This window comes from Pseudorasbora parva, chromosome 4 (genome assembly GCF_024679245.1).
Source record: "Pseudorasbora parva isolate DD20220531a chromosome 4, ASM2467924v1, whole genome shotgun sequence".
NCBI lineage: Eukaryota > Metazoa > Chordata > Actinopteri > Cypriniformes > Gobionidae > Pseudorasbora > Pseudorasbora parva.
In genome coordinates, this window is record NC_090175.1 from 19,836,763 (window position 1) to 19,854,041 (window position 17,279).

At 36.3% G+C, this 17,279-nt stretch overlaps 2 protein-coding genes across 3 annotated transcripts in view; one reads left to right on the forward strand and one right to left on the reverse strand.

The window, feature by feature from the left end:
• The window catches only part of cabp2a (calcium binding protein 2a), an 18,731-nt gene extending 16,252 nt beyond the window's left edge, over positions 1–2,479 (forward strand). The window contains exon 7 of the mRNA XM_067441233.1: positions 2,340–2,479. Within this exon, the coding sequence (XP_067297334.1) occupies positions 2,340–2,365 (26 nt within the window). The 3' untranslated portion in view covers positions 2,366–2,479. The remainder of the gene's footprint in view (positions 1–2,339) is intronic.
• Positions 2,476–16,171, reverse strand: slc43a3a (solute carrier family 43 member 3a). Of its 2 annotated transcripts, XM_067441214.1 has the most exons (13): positions 16,056–16,171; positions 13,846–14,524; positions 12,538–12,667; positions 11,760–11,806; positions 11,592–11,668; positions 11,430–11,522; positions 9,987–10,126; positions 8,969–9,108; positions 8,751–8,891; positions 6,558–6,665; positions 6,281–6,467; positions 6,082–6,202; positions 2,476–3,419 (listed from the first exon to the last, which is right to left on the reverse strand). In XM_067441214.1, exons 2-13 carry the CDS (start codon positions 14,036–14,038, stop codon positions 3,279–3,281), a joined length of 1,518 nt encoding a protein of 505 aa, XP_067297315.1. In that variant the 5' UTR covers positions 14,039–14,524; positions 16,056–16,171; the 3' UTR covers positions 2,476–3,278. The 2 variants fall into 2 exon arrangements, with proteins under 2 accessions (XP_067297315.1, XP_067297316.1); XM_067441215.1 differs by lacking the exon at positions 6,082–6,202 and having other exon boundaries at positions 3,287–3,419.
• Between the last annotated feature and the right edge of the window lie 1,108 nt (positions 16,172–17,279).

Consider the following 17,279-nt stretch of genomic DNA (forward strand, 5'->3'; position numbering starts at 1 on the left):
TTTATGGATGACACTGCATGCACAATTTTTAAATGAAAAATCTAATTTCCCTTAATCTTATGATATAAAAAAAGCACTTTTCATAACTTACAACTTCATTCCCAGGCCAAAAAGATCATAGGCCCTATTATATGCTACGTTTTTGCATGTTTCAGCCCAACGCAGTTATCATTTTCATGTCCATTGTCACATTGTTTAAACAGCAATTGCATTTTCGCCCATGGTCAAAAGGCATCTTCAGGCGCATTGTTGGTGCATTGCTTTTTTGAGGCAACTGAAAAAGACTGATGATGTCAGATCAAGATGTTTGGTCTGGAAACTCACTATTGACAGGGCTCAATCCGAGGGTCGGGATAAACGGTTGTCTTTCAATCTCCCTCTGCACGGAATTAAGATAGCGCTACAACCAAGCGGCAACCTCCTACGATCTCTCTTGAAGCCAATACGGAAGTAATATAAACTGTAATGTAATGTAATTTTGACCTTGACAACTGTGAGGGGGTGGATTTTTTTATAACTCATTAATTTACGTTATATAAAGCCTTAAAGTTCTGCTTAATTAAGGGTGTGGTTACTTTTTAATGGGACAGGTGGATAGCCATTTATCCGCCGTTTAGTTATTGCATCACCTAAGCTCCGCCCACATTCCACCTTTTTGCCCATTTTCTGTTATCCGGGAGTGACACGCGATGACTTGCTCGCAAGATTGCAACACCCAGGTCGCCCATACTTTAAAGGGGTACTTCAGCGCTGGGAAGATGAATCTGTATTTAAACTGGGTCATCAATGTAGTAGAAATGTGAAATTATTTTTGAATTTGGTGCCTTCTAGACTGAGAAAAGACAGAAAATGTATTTTTGTCCCATGGGGATGAAAGACTACAATTCCCAGAATGCTTCCCTGCCCTGTGAGGCCATTCCCAAAGCCACCGCTACTGGATTACTGTGACTGAGTTAGAGAAGACACCAATTAAAAACTGAACGTGTCTGTTCAATATAATGAGTGAATCACTGTGCGAGTATCACAGCACTGAGCACTAACTGCAGGAGTCAGATAAATTGAGCTGATGAGCTCTCATGATGAGAGTTGAGGTAATCGCGACTACACTCGCGGTATACATTCACAATGCGAATTCAGTCTGGCGCGTCTCTGTTCATGCCTTTGCAAGCTTAACTTTCATAGAAATTCATTTGAGAAGTTAAAAGACTTACATTGCTCACCATAACTCCGTTTAAATGAGTGCCTGTAGCTGAGCTGAGCCCAACATGAGCAAACATTTGCATCATAGGAGGAATTTTTCCAGAAATAAAATGCATAAATCTCTTGTCTCAGGGGGATGAGAGGGGAAAGCACAATCGGAATCCTACGGGTGACGTCACAGACACTATGTCAATTTTTTTTTTTTTTTACAGTCTATGGCTACAACCAACCAGAGCAATGAAGGTGAAGCGGAGATTATTGATAGATTAAACTTTCGCCGTATCCAGTTGGCAAAACTCCAAACACATCTTCCCTTTTCAAGAATGACTTCAGTGCCGTTCTATGTTCTTTTCTCAGAGAAAAGCTTAACTCCAAGTCTTCCAGAGTCATGGCCAAAGCTGATTCGAAAGACCGCCGTTCGCCAGCTTCTGTGTTTACTAGTAGCAAGCTCAACTCTGCCATTATTATTATGTTAAGCCCCGCCCACTGACTCTAAACACGATGTGACTTGAGTTTAGTTATTACAGCTCAGAGCTGTATTGAGAGTTGCTAGACGACACTCGCGGCAGATTAGATTTGCTGCCGCTAAGGTGCGTCTAGATTTGTAGGCTAAAAGACTGGGCCATTAATCAACAAAAACCTGGTCTAAAGTCAATAGTGCAATATTTGTTTGTGTTATTTAAAGGGAGCGTTAGTAATATGCACCTATAGGTGGGTGCAGAACACACATACAGGGACATGCTGCCATTTTTAAATATTAAAAATAAAAGGCTTCCTCTCTAGAGAATCGCTCAGTCTTTTTGCTCGCAAATTCCGCCATGTAAAATAGCAAATCCATCATGGTGCAAGCTCAACTCTCTGACTCTGATTGGTTTATTGCACGTTATGCCCAGAACACACACGACTCATTAAGAGACTAGGTACAACCCTTTTGAACCATGCACCAACCATTTCCGTTGTTAAACTAGCTAAAGTGATTTCGGACACACCCCTAAGTCCACTGTTAAAATAAGGCCCTCTTTATTTAATAATGAGATGAGATGACTTACACATATTTTATAAAATAGTGTAAACACTACAAAAAAAAAGTGTTTTGTTTTTTTGCCATGACTAACTATTTTTCATCTTGCCCTCCACAGAGTTTGTCCGAATGATGTCTCGCTAACTTGGAGGACACATGACAAAGGGAGAGAACAATGAGTTTGCCAACTCCTAATGTGAAGAGTGAATATGTGTCTCCTTTAATTAACTACCTAATGTAATTAAACCATACTATTGCTCCATACAGAGAGACCTTTATTTCACACATTGGCTCTTATGACAAAGAGGAAAACTGTTCCAACCAATTTACCATGACCTAAAAAGACCGTCAAATTAGACCAAAAATCACAACAAATTATCTAATTTATTTCCTCATCAGAAATGTAAGGCTACAGACAGTCTGTAGCACACATTATCTATAAAAAATAATGCTATAAAAATGTAAATAAAAACAAAAACACTACTGAAAATTGTGAGTTGTACATGGTCATTGTGGACGGAAAATGCAAAGGCAGATACAAATCAGTATTATGTGTTTTGGAAAGTAAACCACTGGCTTACCTCTACAGGGTCTAGAGGTCCTGTATGATATTTTTAGGACTGTATTAATGCTTTCCCTGTGGGAACAGGATATTAGCATGCAAAACTGGATATCATATAACTCTGGAAGAGTCTGGAATTATTGAACACAATTGCCTGGAGATCCCTTAGAACCTGTTTCTGACACCCATGTGATCTCCCTTTGCATATGCTTGCGTTTAATTTATTTTATTTCTGTCTGTTCTTGCCAACAACACTGAACTATAAAATAGTTAAATATTTTTATTGTTATTTATTTATGTAATAATAAAGATTGTAAATATTCAATAACTAATTAAATTAAATTGAATTCATTTAAATCTCTGACTGTTAACTCTTATTTCTGAGCAACAATAGTGGTGAAAAGTGGTGAAAATCACAGTCTTTTTTACTATGCCCTTTGTCCTTTACATAGCTAAGGCCAAGAAGAATCTGCATAATCAAGTACTTCTATAGAATCAGTACATTGATATTTCCTGTATTGAGGCTTCTAAAATCTGTGAATTCTCTCTCTCTTTTGCCAGTTCCCTGCAGTGAAGAAAAACGTAGACAGGATGAATGAAGGCCAGTAGAGTCAGGACAGTCAAGATGATGTTCACCTATAGAAATACAAAATCATTTAGAGTGATTACAGTAAAAGCTGTGGAAAAGATAAGTTAATGATAATGTCCAATATACAGAGAAAAAAATTATACAAGCAATTTTATATATTATACAGTCTTGTTCAATATAATAGCAGTACAATGTGACTAACCAGAATAATCAAGGTTTTTCGTATATTTTTTTATTGCTACGTGGCAAACAAGTTACCAGTAGGTTCAGTAGATTCTCAGAAAACAAATGAGACCCAGCATTCATGATATGCACGCTCTTAAGGCTGTGCAATTGGGCAATTAGTTGAATTAGTTGAAAGGGGTGTGTTCAAAAAAATAGCAGCATTCAATCACTGAGGTCATCAATTTTGTGAAGGAACAGGTGTGAATCAGGTGGCCCCTATTTAAGGATGAAGCCAACACTTGTTGAACATGCATTTGAAAGCTGAGGAAAATGGGTCGTTCAAGACATTGTTCAGAAGAACAGCGTACTTTGATTAAAAAGTTGATTAGAGAGGGGAAAACCTATAAAGAGGTGCAAAAAATGATAGGCTGTTCAGCTAAAATGATCTCCAATGCCTTAAAATGGAGAGCAAAACCAAAGAGACGTGGAAGAAAACGGAAGACAACCATCAAAATGGATAGAAGAATAACCAGAATGGCAAAGGCTCAGCCAATGATCACCTCCAGGATGATGAAAGACAGTCTGGAGTTACCTGTAAGTACTGTGACAGTTAGAAGACGTCTGTGTGAAGCTAATCTATTTTCAAGAATCCCCCGCAAAGTCCCTCTGTTAAAAAAAAGGCAGAAGAGGTTACAATTTGCCAAAGAACACATCAACTGGCCTGAAGAGAAATGGAGGAACATTTTGTGGACTGATGAGAGTAAAATTGTTCTTTTTGGGTCCAAGGGCCACAGGCAGTTTGTGAGACGACCCCCAAACTCTGAATTCAAGCCACAGTACACAGTGAAGACAGTGAAGCATGGAGGTGCAAGCATCATGATATGGGCATGTTTCTCCTACTATGGTGTTGGGCCTATTTATCGCATACCAGGGATCATGGATCAGTTTGCATATGTTAAAATACTTGAAGAGGTCATGTTGCCCTATGCTGAAGAGGACATGTCTTGTTGAAACAACCGTTTCAAGGGCAATGACCCAAAACACACTAGTAAACGGGCAAAGTCTTGGTTCCAAACCAACAAAATTAATGTTATGGAGTGGCCAGCCCAATCTCCAGACCTTAATCCAATTGAGAACTTGTGGGGTGATATCAAAAATTTTGTTTCTGAAGCAAAACCAAGAAATGTGAATGAATTGTGGAATGTTGTTAAAGAATCATGGAGTGGAATAACAGCTGAGAGGTGCCACAAGTTGGTTGACTCCATGCCACACAGATGTCAAGCAGTTTTAAAAAACTGTGGTCATACAACTAAATATTAGTTTAGTGATTCACAGGATTGCTAAATCCCAGAAAAAAAAAATGTTTGTACAAAATAGTTTTGAGTTTGTACAGTCAAAGGTAGACACTGCTATTTTTTTTAACACACCCCTTTCAACTAATTGCACAGCCTTAAGAGCGTGCATATCATGAATGCTGGGTCTTGTTTGTTTTCTGACAATCTACTGAACCTACTGGTAACTTGTTTGCCACGTAGCAATAAAAAATATACTAAAAACCTTGATTATTCTGGTTAGTCACATTGTACTGCTATTATTTTGAACAAGACTGTATTAAGCAAATATATATTAAGCAATATATTAAGCAAATGCTGGAAATTGTTATGGGGATCTTTTGTATGGATTCCACATTTTTCACACTTTTACTTAATATAATCTAGCTGCATATATTGTATGGAAGCCCATTTCTGCCACATAAGAAAAAAAAAATCATGCTTTGGACATACAATTCATACTACCTAAAGATTATAAGATACACTGAAAAAGTATTTTCACTCAGAAATTGCTAGCAAATTTCACAAACAGCAAGTAACACACTGAATTTAACATGAAATATTGAAGAAGAAAATTTTAATTGTATTTTCTTACAAAATGTACTTTAAAAATCTATTTACATCAACAACAAAATGTACATCAAAATGTTTTGACAGCATGCTAAGTCATAATTATGAATTAAAAGATACAATGACTCATAATTACTCAAAATTATGACATAAAAAGTACAAATTGAGATGTGATAATTCTGTCATTGAAAAAAATACCATAATGACAGAAAAACATTATGATTTACCAAAGCAAGATTTTTTTTTGGCAGAAATTGGTTTCACCCAATCAACATCTTGCGGCCGCAAAAATTATTTCAACCCTTAAAAGGACACTTATAATATATGAATTTCATTACATTAGATGATAAAATATTAAATGAAGTGCAATCTGCAAAGATATGATTCTAGAACTAAGTTCACATTGACAGACATGTTCAACTAACATTTGTGAACCAGAAAGTGTGATGAAATCATTTTGAACACAACAGTATCTAAGTATATTGTTTTATCATTTAAAACCTCTTTTTGTCAAATGTTTTGCTTGTGCAATTTCACCTAATAGCACTTTAGTTTTTTGTGTGCAAGTGTCCTGATTTTTGGGGCCACTGTATGTACATGAACCCTTTTCTAGTTGACAGTGGTGAGGAAATGAGGGATTTACATAGACGGGGTCTCCTCCAAGAACTTTGTTGAGGGCAAAGCAGGGATACTGCAGCAATGCCACCACAGCTGATAGGGACATCGCTAGCCCATACACCTTTCCAAAATGGCGGGCAGGAAACCTGTAGGAATTCGGATTCACTGCACTCAGTTTGCCAGTCTAGTGACAATTGAGATATTTATATCACCAATTTACTTACGCTATGCTGATGAACGCAGCATTCCCTCCATACAGAAAAGAGCGGTTAAGGACCTGAAGGATGAATGTGACGTACTGGAGAGGGAGGAACGGAATGCTTGCACAGATGGAGAACAAGAGGCACTGCAGAGAGGTAAGGAGGAGAGACAGAACGGACGAGTGCAGGTCTGCTTCCCGTTCTGACATACCTGCAAAGAGATGTGGAATGAGAAAGAAAAATAAATCTTGCATGAACGTGTTTTTTTAGAAGTCAGATCTTCATTATTCTGTCAACTGACCTGGACCTAGGTTTTTTTTTTTGTGTCTGTCCATTAGCAGGCCATTCCAGGGAGCACAGAGAACTCCACAGAGCTGGGTGAAAGCAAAAGCATTGGTGTACTTGCTCACTGAGAATGAAAAAGAGATGAAGAATTCTTAGTCATAACCTATAAATTCTGCATCTATCAAGCTTTTGAAAAAAAAAGAATCATACCAGGTGTGTTTCCATACAGAACTGTACTGACATTTAAACAAAATTCAATTCACTTCTTGAATTTGATAGCACAGAGGATGCAGATTGTAATTCAATTCTGAAAAAGTCCCGGCTGACCACCCCCCAAATGACAGAAATGAGAGAGGGAGGGGGAGATGTAAGGGAGGATTTTTCAGCCGGGACTTTTTACTGCGCAGAGTCAAAGTACTCTCAGAAGTGCTATTCCGCCATACATTATAGTTCTCCTTTTTAATCCGCTTAGAAAAGCACCATGTTTTATTTTGTTTTACCATACTTGATCGTTCAACTATTTGTGTAACTGTATTTAAATAAGGAAAACGTGGAGGTGTTTGGTCGCTTCTAACTTGATCTCTGTTTGGTACAATAGTGAATGAACTGGGCTTAGTGGGCTAAGCTAAATGCTATCAGATCATCACCACTTGACAGAGAGATTAGCAATGTATCATTTTAGTTAAGGGAATAACATAGTTTAATATGAAAAAGCGGTGAAGGATCCCTTTAAAGGCTGCATGCTGTATAAAAGTAAACATTGTTTAAAAAAAAAAAAGTATTTTTTCTAGGCATAATTATTATTAATAGTAGGCTAGTGACACATTATTATTACATATAGATGTAGCTAATGTAATCCATCCTAATATATTCTGTTAATTAAAAAAATAAAATAAAGCAAACTTTGATTTTGATGGGTTGCCGTGAAGACCTTGGAGTGTCTGTGTTCATATGATGACAGTTTTCCCAAATGAAACGGCAAATTCTCATGAAGTGAGGTTTATGCATTCGGCTGGTCATCCAGCGACATGGATTCCATAATTTTCTTCATAAATGCATTTATGCTTTGGTCTTTTCGCAGCTTACACCATGGAAAGATAGGATAGGCTGCTGACCTGTGGCTGGCTCTGAGCTCTGGCTAGCTTTAGCAGTTATACCTTTACTAATATACATTCTTCAAACTGGGCATGTTCCACATGGTGATAGAGTTAAGTGTCTAATTAGGTTTAAAGGTTTGTGAAGTTTCAGAAATGGCATAATTAGTGTCTTCTTCGCTCACAGTAAAAAACTTCCATGCCAACGACGTGTTTGCGTGCAGCTGTGAGAGGGATCGGCTCAAAATCGGCGACACGTGTGACTGGTTGGTCAATCACCGATCAGGGCCGATCATTCAGAAAAATCGACCAATTCCGATCCCTGGCCAATCAATCAGTGCATCTCTAGTTATCATGAATAGTGAAATAGCATTCCTTTCTTGATGTGCATTGTTCACTCTCTAGACTTAATTTTCGAAGGAAAAATACAATAGCGGAAGTTATGATTATGCTGTCTGCAACGTACTTATATTTGTACGTACTTATATCCACCGATCAGGTGGGCCAAGTAATAAAAAAATAACATTACAATCAATCACGGGTGGATGAGATATAAATCATTGTGTTTGTTTGATAAAGACGTTTTGCGAGCCCTGTGGGATGATTTATTTCGGTTGCTGTTTCCCCAAACGCTTCAAAACAATCCCTCACGTGTATTCGCAGGGGAGTCTGAGCTCATTAAATATGCGAATCTTATCCAATTCTAGCCGTGGGCATTTACTTCCGAGTCTTCAGTGCGGCATGCTCGAGCGTTCCATGAGAGAGGCTAAAAACAGGGTAGAAAATAGCCTATTACTTATTAATTATGATGTTTTTGAATATAAAAACCACCATAAGTTGACCTCAGACAACAGTATAAAAAATAAAAAAGCCAGTTCATGACAGCTTTAAAACATTAAATATTTAATATATTAAAATGTAATAGTTTATGGGTGCAACATAACTTCATTAGTCAAATACAAAGTCTGATGTGTGACTATTTAAACATCTTTGAATTTAGTAAATTCCTCTTGTCAAACCTATTCAAATTCCAGTTCCAGAGAGCCCTACCATAAACAAAGATTTACAGAATTTATTAAAAAGCATCATTGTAGTGAGAAAAACAATTTGCTTACCAGTGACTGGGTCTTGGTTGGCCAGTCTGTTCAGCATTGGATTCAGAGTTCCAATGAAGAAATAATGGCGAAGCTGCATGACTGACAGCCATATGAGGTGCCACAGGAAGAACCAGGACAGAACACAGTTCCTAAAGCTGTCTATAGAAAAAAAGATGAAACTTTATTCAAGGCAGCAATCTTATTCCAAAGCAGAATCTAAGATGGCCAAGCAGCACCTTTCTCAGAGTTGTCTGTTAGCTGTAGTGAGTCGGTCTCCAGTTGCTCATCATCTACACCTCTGCCTCTGTCTGAACTTGGCTCTCGCTTTGCCTCGTACTGCTCAACATTGTAGCTATTCGATTTAACACAGCTCATCCTGTAAATAAGGATTTGCATTTGAGTTATTATGAATTACGATTAAGAGTATGAAGTATGTCCTAAACTCTTAAACATAAAGTCTCTTTAGGGGCATTAATGGTTCCATGAAGAACAATATCCATGGAATCTTTCCATTGCACAAAAAAATTATTTATAGTGGAAAAGTTTTTTTTTTAGATTTTTAAAAATCATACCAATAATTTTTCTTTTTCTTTTAAGTCCTCTTTTGGAACCTTAATATTTTAGTGTATGTATATGTCTAGTGTATAGTATATAAGTATACTAATTATAGAGTAAACATATGCACACTATGTTTATTTTATCTACAATAATATATACAAATTATTTTGCATACTTTTTTGTTTGCAAATCATATAAAAGTTGTATAAACATATTTGTTTATTACTTACAGTTTGGAGCCAGTAAGATTTTTAATGACAGTAAAAGACTTATTCTCACCAAGGCTGCTTTTATGTATCAAATATACAGTAAAAACAGTAATATTGTAAAATATAATTACAATATTTAATTCTATTTTAAAAATGTAATTTATTAATGTGATGGCAAAGCTAAATTTTCAGCATCATTACTCCACCCTTCAGTGCCATTATCCTTCAGGAATCATTCTAATATGCTAATTTGGTACTCAAGAAACATTTAATATTATTTTTCAGTTGAAACACTACTGAAAACAGTTGGCCTGCATAATCTAATTTTAATTAATAGAAAGTTCAAAAGAACAGCATATATTCAAATAGAAATCTTCAATGTAAAATTCACTTTTGATATAATGCATCTTTGCTAAATAAAATAAATAATTTGACTGACCCGAAACTTTTGAATGATAATATATACTCCGCTAATCATTTCACTCACCCATATTTGTAGTCATCTGGGATGGGATAGGGAATGTGTGATGTTGGCATAAGGAAGAGAGTCCGGAGGAGATGAATGAGATTACAGGAGGAGAGGAAGAGGAATGAAGAGCGAAGAGAGACCCCTTTTTCATAAAGCACCTTGAGAAATGGTTATACAGGGTTAAATAGGTTACAGCTGGGTTAAATAGGTATAAGCAGCTGATAAACACTTTTTTAAAATCACAGTAAAAAAAAAAAAAAAAAAACATAAACAGGATTAACATAGGACTACATACACCGATCAGGCATAACATTATGACCATTGAAAGGTGACGTGAATAACACTGATTATGTCGTCATCAAGGCACCTGATAAGTGAACATTTTGTCCTCAAAGTTGATGTGTTAGAAGCAGGAAAAATGGGTGAGCGTAAGGATTTGAGCAAGTTTGACATGGATCAAATTGGGGTAGCCAGAATACTTGATCAAAGCATTTCCAAACCTGCAGCTCTTGTGGGGTGTCTGCAGTATCTGTCATAAGTTGTCCAAGGAAGTGAAACAGTGGGCATGTCACCATCAGAACTGGCCCATGGAGCAATAGAAGAAGGTGGCCTGGTCAGATGAATCACATTTTCTTTTACATCACATGGATGGCCGTGTGCGTCGTTTAACTGGGGAACACATGGCACCAGGATGCATTGGGGCAGCAGTGGCTCATGTAGGTTGTCTACAAACCGAAAGGTTAGTGGTTCAATCCCCGGTTCCACCTGACCAAGTGTCGAAGTGTCCATGAGCAAGTCACCTAACCCCAGCTGCTCCCGACGAGCTGGATGGCGCCTTACATGGCTGACATCGCCGTCGCCTGTCGGAGTATGAATGGGTGAATGTGAGGCAAAATGTAAAGCACTTTGGATGGCCATAGGGTCTGTTAAAAGCGCTATATAAATGCAGTCCATTGACCATTATGGGGAGAAGGCAAGCTGGCGGAGACAGTGTGATGCTTTGGACAGTGTAGTGCTGGGAAACCTTGGGGGGGGGCGGCATTATTGCAATATTGCAGACCATGTACACCCTTTAATGTAAATGGTATTCCCTGCTGGCTGTGGCCTCTTTCAGCAGGATAATGCCCCCTGCCACAGAGCAAAATGGTTCAGGCACAATAAAAAGTTTGAGGTATTGACTTGGCCTCCAAATTACCCAGATCTCAATCCAATCAAGCATCTGTGGGATGTGCTGAACAAGTCCGATCCATTGAGGCCCAACCTCGCGACTTACAGGACTGCTGCTAACATCTTGATCTCATATACCACAGCACACCTTTAGGGGTCGGGTGGACTCCATGCCTCGACAGGTCAGGGCTGTTTTGGCAGCAAAAGGGGGACCAACATAATAGGTCATAATGTTTGCCTGATCGGTGTATATAGTCTACACACACACTATATTATATATAAGGTAATTCTTACCTTAACGATAAGAAAGATGACTGATGAAGAGTCAAAGGCCCCATTATAGACTGTAATAATGGTTGATCTATGAGTGCCAAAGAGGTTCCCAACCTGTAATGAGGATAATTAATATGAGCAATTTAACATTCTGCATGTATGAAATATACTTCATGAACGTACCTGCATATTTGTCATTAGAAATAAAATACCCCCCACAGCTATGAAGGACAGAGCAGGAAAAAGCAAAAAAGAGACAGCTGTTTGAGGAAAAACAGAGAGGTAAGTTATTCATAACAAATCGGCTCATGACGTGTGATTATTAGTTAACTTTTTTCAGTCGTCCTTTACCTTTATTGGATAATGCCACAATAAAAGTGCCGGTGGTATAAAGAAATCTAAAAAAAAAAAAAAAAAAAAATGATTATATAATTGGCATTAGTATAGAAAGGTACACATTATAATTTACCTTACTGACCTTTCCTTATACATATTTTACTAATCATCATATTCAAAAATCCATCTTGTGAAAACACTGCAGTCCCATGGAAATGGTACTTAAAATCATTTAGTAGGCTTGATTTTTTTGATATCAGCTTAAATTTTGTACAAAATATAATTTGTTTAGAATTAAAAAAATGTTTTATTCAGTACATTTTGCTTTACAGTACTTAAACATCTCTAATATTTTACACGTTCATTCTTTGAAGTGCTCTCACTTTTGCAATATTCTTCCGAGTTTAAAAAGAGACCAACCTTAGGCCTGTATTCCAAAGCATTCATGATGAATTAAAAACCTTTAAGTTCAGATCTATGTCCAGAGGTGTCAGAGAGAAAGGTTAATTGTTCAAATATTATTGTGGTGATGCAGATTCCCTTTCACAAGAGAACAAGTAGCAACTAACATTACACAACAGCTTACATTTGCAAATATTTCCAGCAGTGTCAACAAATGTTACTGAATGGCTGTTTTTTAATGGCAGTGCACAAAGCCCTGTTTTGGAGTCCAGTCAAACGCCCACGATGATTTCTACTATCTGCTTAAAGCACACCCCACTCACAATCTGATAAACTTCTTGCCTCAACTGTAGAGAGACACATCAGTTCTGTTGATGAGGGACTAACTCACATAGCCAAAATTCGCGTTGCCATCGTGCCAAAGTGGTCGTAGACAAATCCGTTGGGCAGAGTGAGAAAGTTGTTCATGAACGAGGCCACAGTAAATACCAAAGAGAAATTCTCATCTTGCAGACTGCAATCTAAAGCAAAAAAACTGAAATAAGCAACAGACCAAAATGAAAAGCATCAAATGAAGTGAACAATCTAATACATTACAGTTTTTCTCAGTCGCTTTGGTACATTTCTCAAATCAAACTCACAATTTGCAAAACAGTAAGTGCATTTCTCAAAACAATTTGTACAAATAGCAAAACACCATGGATAACCTGCAAAAGCCACTCTCTTACTCAAAATCCTTAGTTAATCTCTCAAAAGTAAATAACTGTGTCAATGAACATGTCAGTGCCATCAGAATGACAAGTCCTTGTGTCATTGTGTTGGGATAAGACAGTCAAATTGTTTAGTCATGTTGTCAGTATAACAGTTTGCTCTGGAGAGATGTTCTGATGGAAACTATGGCTAAAGTTTTGATGACAATTATTGTCAATTGTAAGTTACATCTTAGTGTATGTGTGAGTGTAATTGCAAGAGAATGGAAAAGATTCAAATTTACACTCTTACTGTTTGTACTGTATTTTATTGACAGAACATGTCATGAAGATACAAAAATAAAAAGACAGCACTGAATAGCACACAAAAAAAAAACTAAAGAAGAAATGTGAACATAGGAAAAACTGTACATGCGGTGCTGTAGAAATAAAAAAAAAATATATATATATATATATATATATATATATATATATATATATATATATATATATATATATATCTGCTAGTTGATGCTTCATGAGAAGCACCTTCATTAGAGAAAGTCAAGATTCACCTGGGACCAATTTACCAATTCAGGACAGATTTAGAAAAAAGTCTAATGGAAATATAGAAAGTATAGAAATATGATTGACATATGATAATTTGTTCAACCATTTTGCATGTAAAGACTTATGCTATGAGCTTTTGTCTAAATGTTGTGGGGGGTGAGAATATTCAACAGAGACCCAATATAATACATTTTGATCAACATGACATAAGCAACTGATAATGTAGGAAACAACACAGAATTGTACATAATCATTTGCATGGATGTACCAAAGCATTTGCAACCTGTGCACATCAAAAAAGCAGTTTCTCATTTCTTTGAACAAGTGACACAATGATGTGAGAATTGAACAAGTAGTTTTGAGAATTTCAATTTTGATCTGAGAAATGTACCAAAGCGACTGAGAAAAACTGTAAAAGCCAACAATGTAAATGAACTCACCTGAGCCAAGTTCTCTACTAGCATTTGTCACATTGACGCATAGATCGCTGAAGTAGCCATCTGTCTTGAGGACAAACACGAGAGAAGCCCAGCCAAACACAACTCCAGCAAAACACAAGCACTCCAGGAGTCCTGTAGCCAGAGTCAGCTTGTACTTCACCCCTGTCCCAGATGATCCCTTGCATCCCGGCATCCTTTGCGTCCACACCGTCAGGTTCAGGAACACTTAAAGAACTATCCACTTGTATAGGAAAGTGCACTGTATATGCTTGCCAGTGTATCTGTGTGAATTAATTTTAAATTACGAATACATTGTCCTTTTTCTTTAAACCAATCGCTGATCCATTTCTCATGTGTGTTACAGCTTGCTCATATTTGACCAGAAACACACCCGCAAGACAATATATGGTGGTAGAGATAAAGCTTGCCACGTGTTTGGACTAAATTTAAGTTGTGCATGCTCTTTTCAAGGGAGGGTTATAGATCTGCTGTTAAAAACAGCTTTACAACATTTAAGATTAATGCGTAAAGAATTTATTACTATTATTACCGGCTATTTGAGTGATCCCATTCATGCATGTTTGTTCTCAGGATCTTTGCTACTATCCTTTGCCTTTGTAGACCTGTCTCTAAAATGTTGACCCTCTTTAACTGTGCATGTGTCTGAAGTATTGTAAAACTGCAAGAAGAGAGAAAAAGCAATGTTTTAAGTCAAATTTTACAGGCGATATTTCATGTAATGAATAAAAAACTAAAGAATTCTGCCAAAACACATATCTGTTATAGTTTTATCTAGCAATACCACACAGCGCCCTCAAATACTTGATTCCAATTGGTCAGCACTGAGCGGAGACCAAGTGTTTTTGTATAATGATCCCTAAACTGGATATTTACCTGTGCTACTTTCATATCACTTTAGTCTTTTTTTAAATCGCAGATTATAATCTTTAACAAGCACAATCATCCCCATCATGGAGTCACAAGACATATTGTCTGTAATAAACATAGCTCTGAGATCATTTATTTATATGGCGAGCATTGAATATTGATAGATGGCTATAGAGGCTTGGGAATTTCCAATCAAATCAATAGCACACAAAATGTGAATAGATGCAAAGCTTACATATTAACTTGAATTGAAAGTACGTTTTAGGACAATTGTTTTCTGTCATTTTTTTTTAAACATTTTATCTTTTAAGACACTAAAAAAAGAAATATGTAATTGTATTACATGTTTGTAAACGAGAAGATAGACCTTGTTTACATCAGCACCATCTTTTTTAACAGTGAAAAGTAGGCTTTGCCTGTGAGGTATACACAGGCTACATCTCTTCGGTTGTGACATAACATTTCAGTAGACAAAAAAAAAATAAAAAAAAAAATAACATAATCACTGGAAATTATAAATGATATAGGAGCTTTATAGAGCTTTTTACAGTCGATGTAATGGAAAACACCTACAGCCTCGCTTTCATAGGCGACCTCCTACCTAAGGCACATCTCTCATAAGGTCTATTGGGAGGGGACGTACAGGCCTGCTTTGATGAACGATTACGAGGGCACACCGACACGGGAATTTATTTGTAAAGATATGTACGGATAAATCATTTATAATAAATACTGCAATATTCCATTTTAAAAATGTTGAAACAAATTTATGGTTATTTTAACTCAAATTAATTGTCCACGTTAAACCAGATGAGACCCTGACGCAAAGAGATGTTTTATCCCCCCGACAATCGCCGTCTGGCTGTATACTATCCCTTACATAATTGTGATGATTTAGCAGTTAAGACAGTGTCAAGTTCTTGAAATGTGACATAGGGTAAAACTGTAGTTGATCACTGATGGCACACGTGCGAGCGCTCTTGTGGACAGTTGACTAATCCAGATTAACATGTCTGCGCGCTCTAATCTCTTTAACAAGAACAACATTTTTCCTCGTCCACCGTTTTCACGGATAGTGTAAAAGATATAACAGACGCAGGCGACATCCGATAGGCTATAACAATAATCATAAAAGAGCGTAAAATCAAATTAAATTAAAACAGTTTAAAATTAAATTAATTCTGTTGATTCCGTTTCCATTCCATTCCATTCTTGATCAACAATAGGCCTACACAAAGTCCTTGTGCATCAGTCAAGTAACCAAAATAAACATTTAAATAGTTTCTCCATACAAAAAAAAGTTTACGTTGACATCTACTCACAACATTGATGTGAATGACGGATTTGCTGAACCGCTGAAAATTCCGTTTCAAACTGAACAACCTGTGCACGTCAATGCGCGTTCATGAGCCTGGCAATTACGTCAAATGTAATCAGGTGAACACGAATATGTTAAGCGCACAAACTAATTAATTTATAAAATAATATTAATTATAATTTGTAATTTATCAGCAACAGTCCACGCCATTATTTTAAAATAATTACAGATTAAAATAATAATAATAATAATAATAATAATAATAATAATAATAATAATAATAATTAAATCATGTTACAAAATAACCCAACATAGTGACCCAATATATGCAATCCAACGGCCGGGTTAAAAAAAAAAGGGGGGGTTTTATTATTATTATTATTATTATTATTATTATTATTATTATTATTATTATTATTATTATTATTATTTACTATGTATACAGGCCTATTTATAGTATTTTGTACCCTTTTAGTGCAAAGTGCCACCTCTTAATGTGCAGATGTTTAAGGCAAAGCAGTTCATGCGAAAGCAATGATATGACTAGGTTAGGTTAAATAATGAATTTGCAGTTCCTGACCTACATCTATCCTCCCTGGTTGAATAGATAATTCAGGCTTGTTGGCCATCTGGCTCCCTCTTGTGGATTGACATGCTTCTGCCATGCACAGAAGCATTGCACTCTAAACTGGAAAGACACAACCCAATGAGTGATAGTCAAAAAATACTTGATAAAAAAAAAAATATATATATATATACTATACACATCACTGTTAACATCACTGTTAATATCACTGTTAAGACTAAACAGTCACTGATCAAAATCTGGAAAAATATTTTTTAACCTATGAGATAATCATTATGAACAGGTAGTTGTCAGTAAAAAAAAAAATCTCTAGGACATTCAGATTGCTTGATTGTTTATATATATATATATATATATATATATATATATATATATATATATATATATATATATATATATATATATATATATATATATATATATATATATATATATATATATATATATATATATATAGTTATAATGGTAAAATTGTTAGACTTTCTCAATGTAACTTACCTCTCGTCTGAGTCTGGGAAGAGCAGAACAGAACAAATACCTTTGCTTTGTAACATTTTACCATCGGATCATTAATGCAGGCCTAGGTTCCAAGAAGTGATAGGCACCTGTAGTATCCTCTGATAGACACTAGATGGAGCCAAG